This window comes from Aedes albopictus, chromosome 3 (genome assembly GCF_035046485.1).
Source record: "Aedes albopictus strain Foshan chromosome 3, AalbF5, whole genome shotgun sequence".
NCBI lineage: Eukaryota > Metazoa > Arthropoda > Insecta > Diptera > Culicidae > Aedes > Aedes albopictus.
In genome coordinates, this window is record NC_085138.1 from 171,314,662 (window position 1) to 171,330,541 (window position 15,880).

The window sequence follows — 15,880 nt, forward strand, 5'->3', positions numbered from 1 at the left end:
ATACTCTAGAATGGAACAAACATCATTTTCTTCTTTTGTCACAGTGCTCGTCCGTCAATGAGGGGGCGGAGTTGATAAATAATAAATGTATTTGGTTTATTCATTGGTTTATTCATGTGTGCCCTTCCTCAAAATATTGAATTCCGACCCAAAATTTCCAAGGGGGACCCCTTGACTTAAGAGAAAATTGAAATTTGTGTCAGCCTTGTTCAGAAAAGCAAGAACCTTATCAAAGCCATAATCGAATTTGGAAACTTATTGATGGCTCATATTCCTATGTTATGTATTATGTTGAACGTATAAGCAGAGCTGAATAATATTATACCTCTCAGTTAACTGCTTGACCACCTTCACTAGCACTGGATGCCGAACATTATCAAGACATTTCAGCATTTTTTTTTTTCTGCACAGTTTGGCCTTTACTTTATTATCATTGGTTATACTGCCGTTCTACGCATGATTATCTCATGTTATATGGGATTCCCATATAACATGGGATAATTGGGCGTGGAACGACAGTATAAGATTTATGTAAAATTTGACAAAAAAAAGTGCAAGCAAGTAAAATTTCCCATATTAAAACCCATTTAAATTTCAACCGTATTACAGAGCGCGATGGCTCAACCAGTTGCATCAAAATTGTGCGCAGTAATTTAAGTCGCAAAAGGGGACTTTTTTTAATTCTTAGCAACTTAACCTATTTTATAGCTCTTTTGCTCACTAGGCACTACGTGAGCGATTCCAATTGGCGGCTGCACTTACACTTGTACAGTGCCTAAATGTATTCTATTATATACTTATTCAACTATATCGAACTGGTTTGCCATTGTGCTGCTTTCACTTTTCTTCCCTGTCCTTGGTAGAATGATGAGCACGATGATGAAATGATGTATGGCTGTTGTTCCTTTTCCAGTCCGATTGGGGGCGTCCATAATGGGTTGCCGTTCGCCGATATCCAATTATCCGGGTCCGTTTGAGCTATGAGAGCTCAGAAGAGGGTCAAGTGCCAGCCGCTCTCGGGGGGAAGAGGAACTGACGAAGTGCCGGGGCTGGGATCGTACCCATGACCATCCGCTTATGAAGCGAACGTGTAGCCACTGCGCTACGGGCCCTGGCAATCAAAAGGGGATTGATGCTATAAAATTAAAATTTTCCCATACAACGTTGATCCATCCTACTGTATAATTACGCCTCAGGAAAATGGTGGGATTTGACAAGATTTTATTTTGTTGTAATTTCAGCGATGCATCTTATCCTGACTCTGCAACACTGCCGATAATCTTATTTTACTGCTGCCCGTTTATCTGGTTATCGAACTTCCGGCGGGACTCCTGGAACCGGTTCCGGAACACAACCGGTTCAGATATGGGCTGAAACTATTTTACTGCTTACCGTTAATTTGGTTATCGAAAAAGCCGCTCTTTGATGTGTCGCATGCATGGGTTTGGTTCACTTTTTTAGTTGGCCACTTCCGGCGAGACACCTGGAACCGGTTCTGAAACACAACCGGTTCTAATATAGTCTGAAACTACTTTCCTGCTTACCGTTCATCAGGTTATTGCAAAAGCCGCAATTCGATGTGTCGCATGCCTGGGTTTGTTTTTTTTAATTGGCTACTTCCAGCGGGACACCTGGAACCGGTTCCGGAACACAACCGGTTCAGATATGGTCTGAAACTATTTTCCTGCTTACCGTTCATCTGGTTATCGATACAGCCGCTATTTGGTGTGTCGCATGCCTGGGTTTGGTTCACTGTTTTAATTAGCCACTTCCGGCGGGACACCTGGAACCGGTTCCGGAACACAACCGGTTCAGATATGGGCTGAAACTATTTTACTGCTTACCGTTAATTTGATTATCAAAAAAGCCGCTCTTTGATGTGTCGCATGCATGGGTTTGGTTCACTTTTTTAGTTGGCCACTTCCGGCGAGACACCTGGAACCGGTTCTGAAACACTACCGGTTCTAATATAGTCTGAAACTACTTTCCTGCATACTGTTCATCAGGTTATTGCAAAAGCCGCAATTCGATGTGTCGCATGCCTGGGTTTGTTTTTTTTAATTGGCTACTTCCAGCGGGACACCTGGAACCGGTTCCGGAACACAACCGGTTCAGATATGTTTGAAACTATTTTCCTGCTTACCGTTCATCTGGTTATCGATACAGCCGCTATTTGGTGTGTCGCATGCCTGGGTTTGCTTCACTTTTTTAGTTGACCACTTCCGGCGGGACACCTGGAACCGGTTCTGGAACACTACGGGTTCAAATATAGTCTGAAACTACTTTCCTGCTCACCATTCAGCTGGTTATCGAAAATGCCGCTATTTGACGTGTCGCATGCATGGGTTATGTTCACTTTTATGTTTGGCCACTTCCGGCGGGACACCCGGAACCGGTTCCGGAACACTGCCGGTTCAGATATAGTCTGAGACTATTTTTCTACTTTCCGTTCATCAGATAATCGAAAATGCAGTGGTTTGATGGGTCGCATGCATTGGTTTGTTGCATTTTCAAATCTGGCCCCTTCCTGGGGTACCGGTCCGGAACACCTAAATGGCCATAACTCCGGAACGGCTGGACCGATCTGAACCATTTTCAATAGGAAACAATGAGGCAATATACCACGTCGAATGAACCATCGGTCGTTGAAATCGGTTCATATTTACTATCTAAAAAAGAGGTGACCTTTTTGTACACATACACACTCACATACATACATACACACACACACACACATACATACACACAGACATCATCTCAATTCGTCGAGCTGAGTCGATTGGTATATAACACTTGACCACTCCGGGGGCTCTATCAAATTTTCGTTTTTGGAGTGAACATATAGCCTTTCGGTACACCTTAGTGTACGAGAAAGGCAAAAACAATCAGATGTAAAAAAACAACAAAATCCTTTCTCTACATATCACTGCTACGCATGGTCAACGTCACTACAATCCATTACTTATTCAGCCAAAGAGTAGCTCAAGCTGGTTTCTTCTGGACGAGTAGCAGATTCCATCGCACTGAAGAGCTTTGATTCCGTGCTTCCTCGAATAGCCATGGCTTCCAGTTTCTAATGAACGTCTTGAAAAATTGAAATCCCGAGAGACAATTTGTTTTTCAAATCATCCAGTTCGCGGCACCAGGCAGTATTGAAAGTCTTAGCTACAACCATGCCCCGATGAATCGATTGTAAACGAGCTGCTTCCGAAACCGCTGCCCATCGGAAGTACTTCGACAGCTCTATCGGAGGAGATTCTGCTTGTTTCAAAGCCTGTTGCTTATGAGCTGGTGAGCAATTAATTGTGTTGGCCCACATTAGCCAGGAACTGTGATGGCTCTCCAGGTGAGAATGATTAAGCTGTAACTCGTCAGCCAACGCAGAATCATCTCTGGTGGAGTGGGCTCTCGCTCGATCTGGATTTTGTGGGGCCAATATTTTCTTCGATATCTGTTGATGTTGGCCGGCTGTTTCCACGCTGGTTGAAAATGCATACACAAACACTTTGAGGTATTTGTTTTGCCAGTTCCTGAACAGTCGTGGTGTCAGGGCGCTTGTAGAATAAATTTTCTTTTTCACCTCGTCCTGTAGATTCACGAACTCGCCGATATCTTCAATGGTTGGTTCAACCTTCTCCGCCCAGCTTGGTCCGTCGTTTTCAAAGATCACTTGCCGATCCATCAAATGTTTAGTTTGAATCCGGAGTGATTCAAGTATTTCTTCCACTGAATTACCATTCACCAAAGCACTGCCTGTCTCTTTCGGGCGCTGCTGACTGCGATAGCCGACGACAAAATATTCCGTTGAAAGAAAACACGAACTCTTCTCCTTCAGATTTTTCCGCGGCATCTTCTGAGGAATCATCCGAAAATCCGTCCCCTCCGGCATCGTCACCCATCGGCTGCTGCTGGTCTGAGATTCCCGTGTCAGCCTCCAAATTATCTCTGATCACCATCAATGGATCTGTGCCATTTCCTTCCTCCTCGTCTAAATATTCCTCGCTTTCGTATTCCCTGCAACATAAATAATATCACATTTTGATGAAGTCATCTTAACTTAATATAAATAAATACACTTACATACTTCTCTGTTTTCTGGTTCATAATTAAGTTTTCCCAGTAGAGTTGAAGATGTTATTTACTCTTGTATTTTCTGCTTTCTGGAACGAATTTTTATCAACAATCGAGAAGTTGTGGTGAGCAACAAAAACAAAAACTTATGCACGCATAACTTATTCTACTTATTTACGGTTCAAATAAACGTTAGCTAGAAGTTTTATTATTAAAATTATTTTTTGAAAATGGACACATCAAAGCAGAAAATTATACACAATGATGAAAGCTCAATATAAAACATTGCTTTACGACGCTTAGAAACAATGTTTAGAAATGTTTGAAGTAATTGAAAGTATTTTACTCTTTTTTATTTTCATACATAGGACTTTTTAGCCGTGTAAGTCGCGTGTGAGAAGATTGCTTCCCGGCACGCGCCCTGTTTTCGGTTTTCTGTCGGATGTTCAATATTTCGGTGCAGAATACTAGAACTGCGTGTTATAATTAGGTATCTAGGAAAATCATATCTATTTTCAACCGCACAGGTTAAAAGCTATTGAGCGATTCCAAGCAGCAGCATCAAAATTAAGGATTTTTTTTAATTCATGATTTTCTCTTGAACTGAAACTTTGCACAGTTCCATCTAAATCGTCATTTTTCGATATCAATTTTTTATTTTGAATCACGACTAACGTTTCAAAAGGGTGCATGTGAAAATGGTTCAAAAATATTCAAAAATCTGCACAGCAAAAATGGTTCGTTCGATTGCTATGATTTTCTTAGCAAAGTTAGACAACTAAATGGTGATTCCTAAGAAAATGTACACTGTGAAAAAAATCTTTTATAACATGAAAAAATATAATTATTGTCACAAAAACTCAAATAACTCAAACCACTATCTTTTTACCAACGTATTTTTTTTTTCAGGTAAGACAGTCCATTGTATTAGCAATCTAACCATAAAAATTTGATGGTGGTAAACTAATAAACAAAAAAGTTATAACATTTCAAATATTTCACAATTTTCACATTTGATATTTTTTTTCTGTGTAAATTATTTCGGCCGGAAGTCGCACTTTAAAGCTGATTTTATTCTCTTGTACCGACTTTCCGAACCCTTTAAGCAGAATACCCTCTTCGATTGAGTGTTATCAGTTTCTTACCTTTTAATTCCACCCTATGTTGCTTATCCTTTGACAGATACGCGTATTTCGACTACCACTTGTATTCTTCCCCAGTGTCAGTTATGGCAAAAGGTTATTGCAACCATAACAAATTGCAAATGCTCCATAGAAAATCAAAATGCGATCCATAAAGAATAAACATATGTTCCATGAAAATGTGCAATGTTACCCATAAATAATTGAAAACGTTTCATACTTTATAAAAAAATGTACCGGTAAAACATAATATTTTCTCATTAAAAGTGAAATTTTGCACCAATAAATAATACTGAAATGCACCATGATAAAATACAAATGCTCCATAAAAAAATGCAAATGCTCCATAAAAATTAAAATTGTTCCCATAGAAAATTGAATATTGCTCCATAGAAAAATTCAATTGCACCATAAAAAATTGAAATTGCACCACAGAAAATAGACAAATGCTCCATAAGTATTATCAAACTGCACCACATAAAATACAATTTGCTCCATAAAAAATTGGAAATTCTCCATAATTTTGAACATTTGCACCACTAAAGCAATGTAATGTAAAGCAATTCAGCCCTGTCGAATTAAATTATGAGAATATGCCATCTATGGAGGATTTTCAATATTTCATGGAGCAATTCATATTTTCTATGGTGCGGTTTGATAATACTTATGGAGCATTTGTCTATTTTCTGTGGTGCAATTTAAATTTTTTATGGTGCAATTTTATTTTTTCTATGGAGCAATATTCAATTCTCTATGGGTACAATTTCAATTTTTTATGGAGCATTTGCATTTTTCTATGGAGCATTTGCATTTTTTCATGGAGCATTTCAGTATTATTTATTGGTTCAAAATTTCACTTTTAATGAGAAAATTTTATGTTTTACCGGTACATTTTTTATAAAGTATGGAACGTTTTCAATAATTTATGGGTAACATTGCACATTTTCATGGAACATATGTTCATTCTTTATGGAGCGCTTTTGGATTTCCTATGGAGCGTTTCTATTTGTTTATGGGTGCAATAAATAGGCTGCCGTCAGTTATCCACTGAGTGGATAACTGACACTGAGGAAGATTACAAGTGGTAGTCGAAATACGCATATCTGTCAAAGGATAAGCAACATAGGGCGGAATTAAAAGGTACGAAACTGATTACACTCATTCTGATTTTATTGTTAATGGCCTTGCGTGAGTTGAACAATTTGTTTTTATTATGTATTACACCTCGTCCTTTTTTTACGACAAAAAATTCTACCGCTAAGACAATGAGCAAACTCAACAGTTATATATTTTTTAAAACATTTTCGTGATTAGGAGAAGTGTACAAAAATATAAAAATGCGTATTTTGATCATTATTTTGTCGGTAGAAATTTTTTTCGCTAAGCCAATAGTGGACGTAAAACAAGGTTTAGGTGTATGTGTATTTTATGTACAGTAATGTTACGATTTTTTCACGCCCTCCGCGCATCAGTCGTTTATTCATTAATTTGCTGTTATATTTGAGGACAAGTATTTTCCCTCTTCTTCAAGATGAATGTTGAAAGCGTTTATTGCAACGTCAAAAATATTAAAAACGGGTATAGATTTTGAAGAATATTTCAAAGCATTTTTGAAAAGGGGCGTAATTTAATTGTCTAAACTGATATAGCAGATGGTACGGTGGCATGACTCTCTGTACTTGGCACTTCTGGCAATTTCTCAGTTGTTGTCGTTTTCGAACTTCCTGCGCCCTGCTTCACCGATGATGTACAGATTACTCGTTTGTCAAAGTTTAGACGGCAGGACGTGCAAATGCGTAATTTTGTATTCAATGTGGACATTTGGGCATAACCGGTCTCTTTCAGATTATCTATGGTGATTTCTGTGAGATTTCTTAACTGTTTTGAACATTTTTTTTTCCATCAAACGGCCTACAAGAGAGCGTTGAGTTGTAGACCGTTGAGAAAGCGACTACTCATGTTGTTCGTTAGATTATAATAAACAAAATCACTTATAAGTTTTAACTGACTAGTTTGGTGTCGTTTGCTTGGCTGAAGAAAATTTTTACTACTTTGCGTTTGACGTTTTACACTAGCACCTTCTGTTGATGATATTGCACAACGCAGTGTTTCGTGAAACATTTCGTGGAACATTTCCACCAGGTGGTGGTAGTGTGAACTGGACGATGGATTTTCACGAAAATTGTTCTAGGTGATTCGTCTGTTTGTCTGTGGTATGTACCTCTCATGCATTTGTTGTTATTGAAGTTACTCGCTTTCTTCCGATCATAAAGTCTGTTCTCTAAGAGGTATTGTTTTTTGCAGATAAACTAGACGTTTACGCTCATTTAAAACTTTTATTTTACAGCTTTTGTCTTAAAAAATTCTTCCATGATTCTTATTACCAACAGGTTTTCAACACTATTAAGAGGTTTTTCACCAGCCACAATACAATAAAAAGTATGACACTATCAATATTTTTGATCACAACACTGGATCGCGTCTTAGGCTGTGAACCATTTCGCTTGTTCGTTTAACTTTTAGTTAAAATTTGACACTTCGATAGTTATTTGCCATCGAAAAGTTAAAAAATAACCACGACGGCGGCCCATTTGAAATTTGACAGACGAGTAGTTATTTGGAACAAATAACAGTACGCAGCCAAATCATTCCGAACAAAAAATAACTATCGAACTGTCAAGACTAACCCTGCTCAGGAGTAGGGTTATTCCCAAGTAACTCACTTGTCACAGAAGAGTCACGGCGCGGCGCAGGTTTTTGTTGCGCAGAAGTCACTGTGACTTACTTCTAACAAATTAATACTTACTTGCTAGCAGTAGGTCACAGTTACTTCTGTGTAACAAAAACCTGCGCCGCCGTGACTCTTCCGTGACAAGTGTGCTACTTGGGATTTTTAACCGGACGCAAAATAACTATCGAAGTGTCAAATTTCAACTAAAAGTTAAACGAACAAGCGAAACAGTTCACAGCCTAAGTTTCTAATAGATACTATGGTAATTTTGAATAATCAAATAAAAATATCTGAAAACAACTTGTTAAATTCGGGCGGTAGCCTTTACAATAAAATCAGCATCAAACTAGAATTCTCGAAATAATTTACACAGAAAATAGTACTTTTTGTTACTAAATGTAAAAATTGTGAAAGGTTTGAAATGTCATAACTTTTTTGTTTATTAGTTTATCATCACCATAGGGCCCATATAGCCAAGGCGGTAAACGCACGGGTATTCAGCATGACCATGCTGAGGGTGACGGGTTCGATTCCCGGTCGGTCCAGGATCTTTTCGTAAAGGAAATTTCCTTGACTTCCTTGGGCATAGAGTATCTTCGTGCCTGCCACACGATATACACATGCAAAATGGTCATTGGCAGAGGAAGCTCTCAGTTAAAAACTGTGGAAGTGCTCATAGAACACTAAGCTGAGAAGCAGGCTTTGTCCCAGTGAGGACGTTACGCCAAGAAGAAGAAGAAGAAGATCACCATATTTTTATGGTAGATAGATAATATAATGGACCGTTTCCCCTAAAAATATTACGTTGGTTAAAAAATAGGGTTTTGAAAAATTTGAGTTTTTGGGACAAAATATTTTTTTATGTAAAAAAAAAATTTTTTTACGGTGTATATTTTCTTAGGAATCACAATTTAGTTATCTAACTTTACTGAAAAAATCATAACCCCCAATCTTATTAACACGGGAACGCGAAAAAAAGTAATACAAGAACATAGATAAAACTCAAAAGCAACGATTCTAGTTGTTTAGTTGTCCAGTTTACTCGTAAAGCTACGGCGCGTTTGGTTTTTCAGCATTGGCAGTAACACTAAACGGAGTTGCATACAGTTTATTTTCTGACTGAGAAACGATAAGCTTAAAACGTGCGTTATTACGAGTGGATCCGACATAAGCGTGGTTTAAAAAATATTTATACCCGGTATACAATTAAATTTAATACACAAACATACAATAAAATTTTTGTATTCTTCCGACAGCCGGCTGGCGGAAGACTAAACCATATCAAGGGTTGCATAGCTCACATCATTTACCAATGTGAATCCAGATCTATGTAACTTTCTATCCCTTCCCTTCCTTTGTAACAAACTTCCTTCCTGTGACAACCGTGGGGATGCGAAGGTACACACGGTCTCTAGTAGCAACGGATGTCACACCAACATTCCTTCCCTTCCCCGATGACCGTAAGGACGTGGCCGGCGCCGGTACTGACAATATAAAGTTTTGAACCTTCAAAATTGCACATTGAGGATGGAAAGCTACACCCAGGCCCCATCCATTTGGTTCCCTGTGCAATGTTGACTGTTCTGGTCAGTAACGGAGTAGCAACTACGAATTGTACGGTCATCTCATGCTCATGCTCATGCTTTACTGAAAAAATCATAACAATCGAACTATCCGTTTTTGCTGTACAGCTTTTGAACTATTTTTAAACCATTTTCGCATACACCATTTTGGAAAGTTGGTCGTGACTGAATATGAAGATTTGATATCGAAAAATGGCGATTTAGATAATATTGAAAAACTGTGCAAAGTTTCAGATATTTTTGAAATGGTCGCTCAGGATCGACCAACATGACTCCGTGGAATTCCTCCCCTTTATTGTTTTATCAAAGCTTTGAACCAAATTATTTCAAAACTTTCTCTTGTAGCAGAATGAGTGGATGCAGTATAAGCAATCAATGCTGAAAATGTATTATTTGTAGGCTTCATACCTTTGGAACAACTGCATCAAAAAATGTAAAATTTTCAAAATCGGTTTTTCTCGAAACTTTGATTTTTGAGTTACCTAGTTCTAGCATTAAGGGGACGACATGTAGTCCACTTCCATAGTCCATTACATGAATGCCTACTTTTTACAGATGGGACTGACTTGCGATTCACGGCAGTTTGCTCCGAAGAAATATTGAAATCCGATATAAGAATTATGAAAATTCCATTTCACCTGTAGTTCTTTCACCAAAATGGCTCATAAGTATTTGCGTAGTTTTTTACGCAAGCATTTATTCCAAAAACATTACCAGTGACCGTTTAAGAATCTTATTACTGTGTCTATCAAGTAGTATGTGCCGTTCAAGCGTGGTACCTGTGATTGAGCTACCAAAAATGAGCTAATCAGATACCCTCACCCATGCATGTAGTCTTCAGGAAAAGACGAAAACATCACCAACATCATTATTCGACACATGCCGTGATACCAGTTAACGCCGTCAGTATCTCTGGGAATCCTTACCTTTATCTTTCGCTCTTAACATCATCCTTCGTAACGCCATGGGACCAAAGTATAAGCTAAAGGAAAATATCTTCTTTCGGATGGGTTGGGGCACATTTGGAGCCGGTCGGTGGTGTAGATCATCGGCTTCGACTGCTGTTAGGTAGGATGACGACGACCCACAAGGAATATCATCCGTTGATGGAAGCGCAACGTGCCATGTATCATATTATTTTACACACAAACAAGTGCTCCAGTCACGAAACGAGATTCACTGCCGTCGTCGTACGTTTTACATTACGTGTCATCCATTCTGAGGAAATATGGGGCGTACGGTTAATGTGGTGTACGAAGGCGAAAAAAAGGTCGAAATTGAAGTGACAGTTTGATCCCCTTAGGAATTGACACTTTATGACTGTGTTGGGGTAGATAAAGTTCAACGTTGTGTTCCGTAAATGTTCATTAATTTTTCGAGTTATGATTGTTTGCAAGAAGATAATGTATTCCAGTATGGAATACTGAAATTCTTTTGGAAAACATATAGATCCTTCTATAAAATTTTTGATGGAATCTTTCCGGCATTCTGTATTTCCATTTCCGAGATTTTTTTATATCAAGTTTCAATGAAAAAATATGCATACATTTTCTCCCGACACCCAACTTTTAGAATGATTACAGCAAACTCATAAAATCAAAAAAAATAATAATAATAATAAATTGGACTTTGTAAAATGATATTCAATATTTGGGGTTTTCCGCCTAAATTTGAATACGCTTATACTCAAAATTCTCATTTTGTGTTCAACGCGTTAATCATTGCACCAAGAAAACAACACGCACAACTTGCCATGAAACATCTGTAGCAAAACCTCTGATTAACAAATCCGATCAATCAACGGAGCAGAAACGACAGCGAATCAATCGTCAATTTCCCATTAACGACGCACGCCTTAGAGCAATCGTGCATGCCGTACCTACCTAGTTGAGCCGAGCCGAGCAGATTCAGCGGATTCATGACCACAAACCGCGTTGCAACATTATTGTTCCACATTCGCCCCGAGAAGCTGAAGGCGTTTAGTTAGCAAATAACACATAAATCGACTTCCGATTGAATCGGAAATTGCAATCGGAAATCCACTCACTCCGGTGCACACTCTGGGCCGGCATCGGGGAATGTGCATCGAGCGGTGTGGTTATCTGGCATTCTAGTAAGTACTGGTCTGGCCTGATGTGAGTGGGATCTAGTACTGCAGCTGTCTGACGAACCACTCTCGGGGCCATCAATTGTGCGACGATGATAATAACTCGTGGTTTACTCTTGACTAACTCAACACGGATGGAATATGCGTGCTCGAGGAATCGTGCATTCCGATATTGCGTCATTGGAATTTTTTGTTTGCATTTCTGTTCGCAGTAGATGACATCTTTCACGCTTCAGGAATTAGAGGATCTTACCGGGGAATTGTCGAGATAAAGATGATGCCTCGTGGAACACCAGCTCTTACAGGTAATCTATCTGACTTTGAATTTTAATTGGTTACCTGAAGTGTTCGATTGGATAAATAGTTTTGGATTTTTTAATTATGTATATTGGAAAGTTGATTTTCTCAATTTTATGATCAAGGCTTCGTGCCAAATACTATCGAATACTTTTTCTATGTCAAGAGGTGCTCCCCAATGGAATAACTTTCGGATTAATTGGAACGAATAAAACTCGTTACCCATAAAAGTTGATAAGTAGTCAAATGTCTTTGGCGGAATCCAAACTGCTTCTTGGCAAAAACAGAATTTTCATGAAGTGAATCATCATTCTTTTCAAAAAAAAGTTTTCCAAAAGGTTTATTGATAGATGACAGTAAACTAATCGGACGATAACTAGAAGCTTGGGCAGGATTTCTATTAGGCTTCAAAATTGGAACAACTTTGCCTTCCTTCCTTTTTTTCAATTTGCTCAAATTTTCACCTATATGGTTTCGCTTTATGCGTTTTACACAGTGTATTCTGTGTATCCTCGCCTTTGGCGCATTCAATTCGATACCCATCTGGCTTTATTGTTGCTGTTTTTTTTTGTTCTGTGATTGTTAAGAGTTTCATCTTGCCTAGTTTGGGTAGTGGCTACGGTTAGGATAGCTCAGATCAATCTTCAGCACAAAAGAACAGCAATCTTTGCAGACTTTGCAAAATGGCTCAGCCCAAGTGGCGTTAGTTCAAGAACTTTACTTTCGTAAGGGGAATTTCAATCTAGGAAACCTTGTGAATCCGGTGTTTGCTACCTTCAGTTAAAATGAAATAGCAAACTTACGTGTCATGCCTCGAGCATGTGTGCTTGTCAACAACGCAATAGTTGCTACACTCATCTTTGAACTAACCACCAGAGATGTATGTGCTATCACAATTGATGTATCTGTTGGAAACCTGAACAGGAAATACGTTTATTGTTCGGTTTATTTACCACATGACGAATCATCCCCTACAGATGCTTTCAAGCAAGTCATCGTACACTGCACTTCCAAAGGCCTTCCGCTAATTGTTGACAGTAATGCTAATGCTCACCATATAATCTGAGGCAGCTCAGACATCAATTTGAGAGGCTCCAGTTTGATGGAATACTTAAGTAGTACAGATCTTGGATTACTTAACATAGGCAACCGCCCAACATTCATGGTATCTGCTAGAGAGGAAGTGTTAGACATAACGCTTTGCTCTAGCAGAATTAGTAACGAGCTGACCAATTGGCATATGTCAGATAAAGAATCTTTATCTGACCATCGCCACATCTTTTTTGAACACTTAAATGTTACTTCGCAAACTTTGCGTTTCAGCAACCCCCGGTCAGCCAACTGGGATCTCTTTACTGATTTGGTTGATGCCGTTGATACTACAACGACTTTCATCATGAAAGCTTTTGGTAAAGCTTGCCCTCTGCGGTCTGTGAAGACCACAAGAGGAACCCCACGGTGGAACTCTGATCTGGCGAAACTCAAGAAACAATGTAGAAAGAGTTGGAACAGACGACATTCAGCTGGATCGAAGGCTTTCAGGTCAGCTCGCAATGCCTATCAGAAAGCTCGCCGGTCTGCTGATCGATCCGGCTGGAAAAACCTTTGTACAAATGTTTCCAGTTTGAGTAAAGTCAGTCGTTGCGAAATCTAAGGATTTTGGAGTGAACGAACTTCGTTCGCTAAATAGTGATTTCACTTCCTCTGATGAGGAAGTTTTGGAATGTTTATTCAGTACACACTTCCCCGGATGTGTGGATATTACATTTTCGGATGATCCTGATGTCTTTTCTTGTAGAAATGATTCTTTAGCTTCGGCTCGGAGTACCATAACTTTAGAATTGATTGAATGGGCACTAAATAGCTTTGCTCCTTTCAAATCTCCTGGGGCAGATGGGATTTATCCTATTTTGCTTCAGAAGGGATTTAATTGTTTCAAAAATGTTTTGAAAAATGTACTCGTTTGCAGTTTTGCTACAGGGTAATTTCCAAACCCTGGCGAGATATTACTGTAAAGTTTATTCCGAAAGTGGGTTGTGCGTCATATGAAGAAGCAAAGAGTTTCAGACCTATCAGTGCATCACAACCGTGATGTTCATCGGTCAATGAGCCACTTCATGTGAACGACCATACATACCAATCTGGTAAGTCCACTGTGACTCTTTTACACAAAGTTGTTTGCGATATCGAGAAAGCATTCGCTCAAAAGCAATCTTGTTTGTGTGTTTTTTTAGATATCGAGGGTGCCTTTGACAATGTGCCTTTCGATGACTCATTGGAAGCCGCACGGGGTTGATTTTCAATTGGATTCATCAAATGCTCAAAACCGACATCTCTTCTCGCCATTGCTTTAAGCGGCGATTAGGAAATCAAGTGTTTGTGGATGTCCCTTAGGGGGAGTCTTATCACCACTTCAGTGGAATCTCGTAGCAGATACGCTATTAAGGCAACTCAATAATAGCGGTTTTCCTACTTATGGTTTTGCCGACGGCTACCTAACATTATTAGACGGTATATGCATCAGCACCCTTTTCGACCTGATGCAAAACGCTCTTCAAGTAGTTGAGGGTTGGTGTCGCCAATATGACCTTTCGGTAAATCCGAGTAAAACATCTATTGTTCTTTTTACGGAAAAGCGAAACCGTAATGGTGTTCGACCTTTGCATCTTTTTGATTTGGAAATCAATGTGACTGAACAGGTAAAGTAGATTGGAGTCATTCTTGATTCCAAGCTTTCCTTTAAAAATGAGGTGTCCCATGTTGAGTTCAGTATCAAGAAAGCTTGTATGGCCTTCGGGCAATGCCGGCGAACCTTTGGTACAACTTGGGGTCTTAAAGCCAAGTATATCAAATGGGTTTACACAACTGTTGTTCGTCCAATATTGGCTTATGGATGTCTTCTGTGGTGGCAAAAGGGTGAAAAGAGAACGGTCCAATCAAAGTTGCCTAACTTTGATTGGACCGTTCTCTTTTCATTTCTAAAGGATGTGCCTAATGGCGATGTCTGGAGCGTTCTCTTCAACTCCCACGGCAGCGCTCGAAGCTCTCTTTGACGTTGCTCCACTACACATTCATCTCAAACAAGAACCACTTTCTTGCACTTACCGTCTATGGGTACTCGGTTTACTAGAGGAAACTCCTGTGAATCGCAGTTCAAAACACACCTCGTTGTTTCCACTTTTGGTGAATTGGGACAAAGTTGCCCTTGCTTTAAGTGATCTTACAATTGCTTGTAATTTTCCACACAGGACATTTTCCACGAAATTCCCTTCCCGGGAAGAGTGGACATCTGGTTATCTGGAGAAGTATTTCAGACGGCATCGTATGCTACACTGATGGCTCCCTTCTCGAAGGTCGAGCAGGTGCTGGTGTTTATTCTCGTGAGCTAAAGCTGTATCAGTCTTATTCAATTGGTAGACACTGCACCGTTTTTCAGGCCGAAATCTTTGCTCTTATGTGTGGAGTGCAATCAGCACTTCAGCAGCACGTAATGGGCAAAGTAATATACTTCTGTTCAGATAGCCAGGCTGCTATTAAAGCACTTGCTTCGGCAAACTCCAGGTCGAAGATAGTTATCGCTTGTCGAACTCAAATCGAGGAGCTGAATTCAGCAAACGCTGTTCACCTTGTATGGGTACCTGGCCATTCTTCCATCGCTGGAAATGAATTGGCTGATGAGTTAGCTCGCACTGGAGCATCACATGACTTCATTGGCCCTGAGCCAGCTATTCCGGTATCCAAGTTTTGGGTAAAGCTTCAGATTGACATCTGGGCTGCCACTCAGCACAAACAATACTGGAATAGTTTGGAGTCATGTCGTCAAACCAAATTGTTTAGTGCTGAGCCATCTCTACGGGTGGCGAAGTATCTAACTAATCTGTCTAAGCAGAACTGCAGCATGCTGGTCAAAGCATTGACTGGCCACTGCCGACTCAGCTATCACATGGCG

General features: G+C 39.5%; 2 protein-coding genes across 2 annotated transcripts in view; one reads left to right on the forward strand and one right to left on the reverse strand.

The window, feature by feature from the left end:
- The window catches only part of LOC109422513 (limbic system-associated membrane protein), a 531,904-nt gene that overhangs the window by 375,348 nt on the left and 140,676 nt on the right, over positions 1-15,880 (forward strand). The window lies entirely within an intron of this gene.
- On the reverse strand, positions 2,914-4,057 carry LOC115254850 (uncharacterized). Its single transcript, XM_062856264.1, has one exon. The coding sequence runs from the start codon at positions 3,887-3,889 to the stop codon at positions 3,074-3,076; it is 816 nt and encodes a 271-aa protein (XP_062712248.1). The 5' UTR covers positions 3,890-4,057; the 3' UTR covers positions 2,914-3,073.

Coding starts and splice junctions, on each gene's coding strand:
- LOC115254850 (XM_062856264.1), bottom strand. CDS start 3,889: ATGCCGGAGGGGACGGATTTTCGGATGATTCCTCAGAAGATGCCGCGG.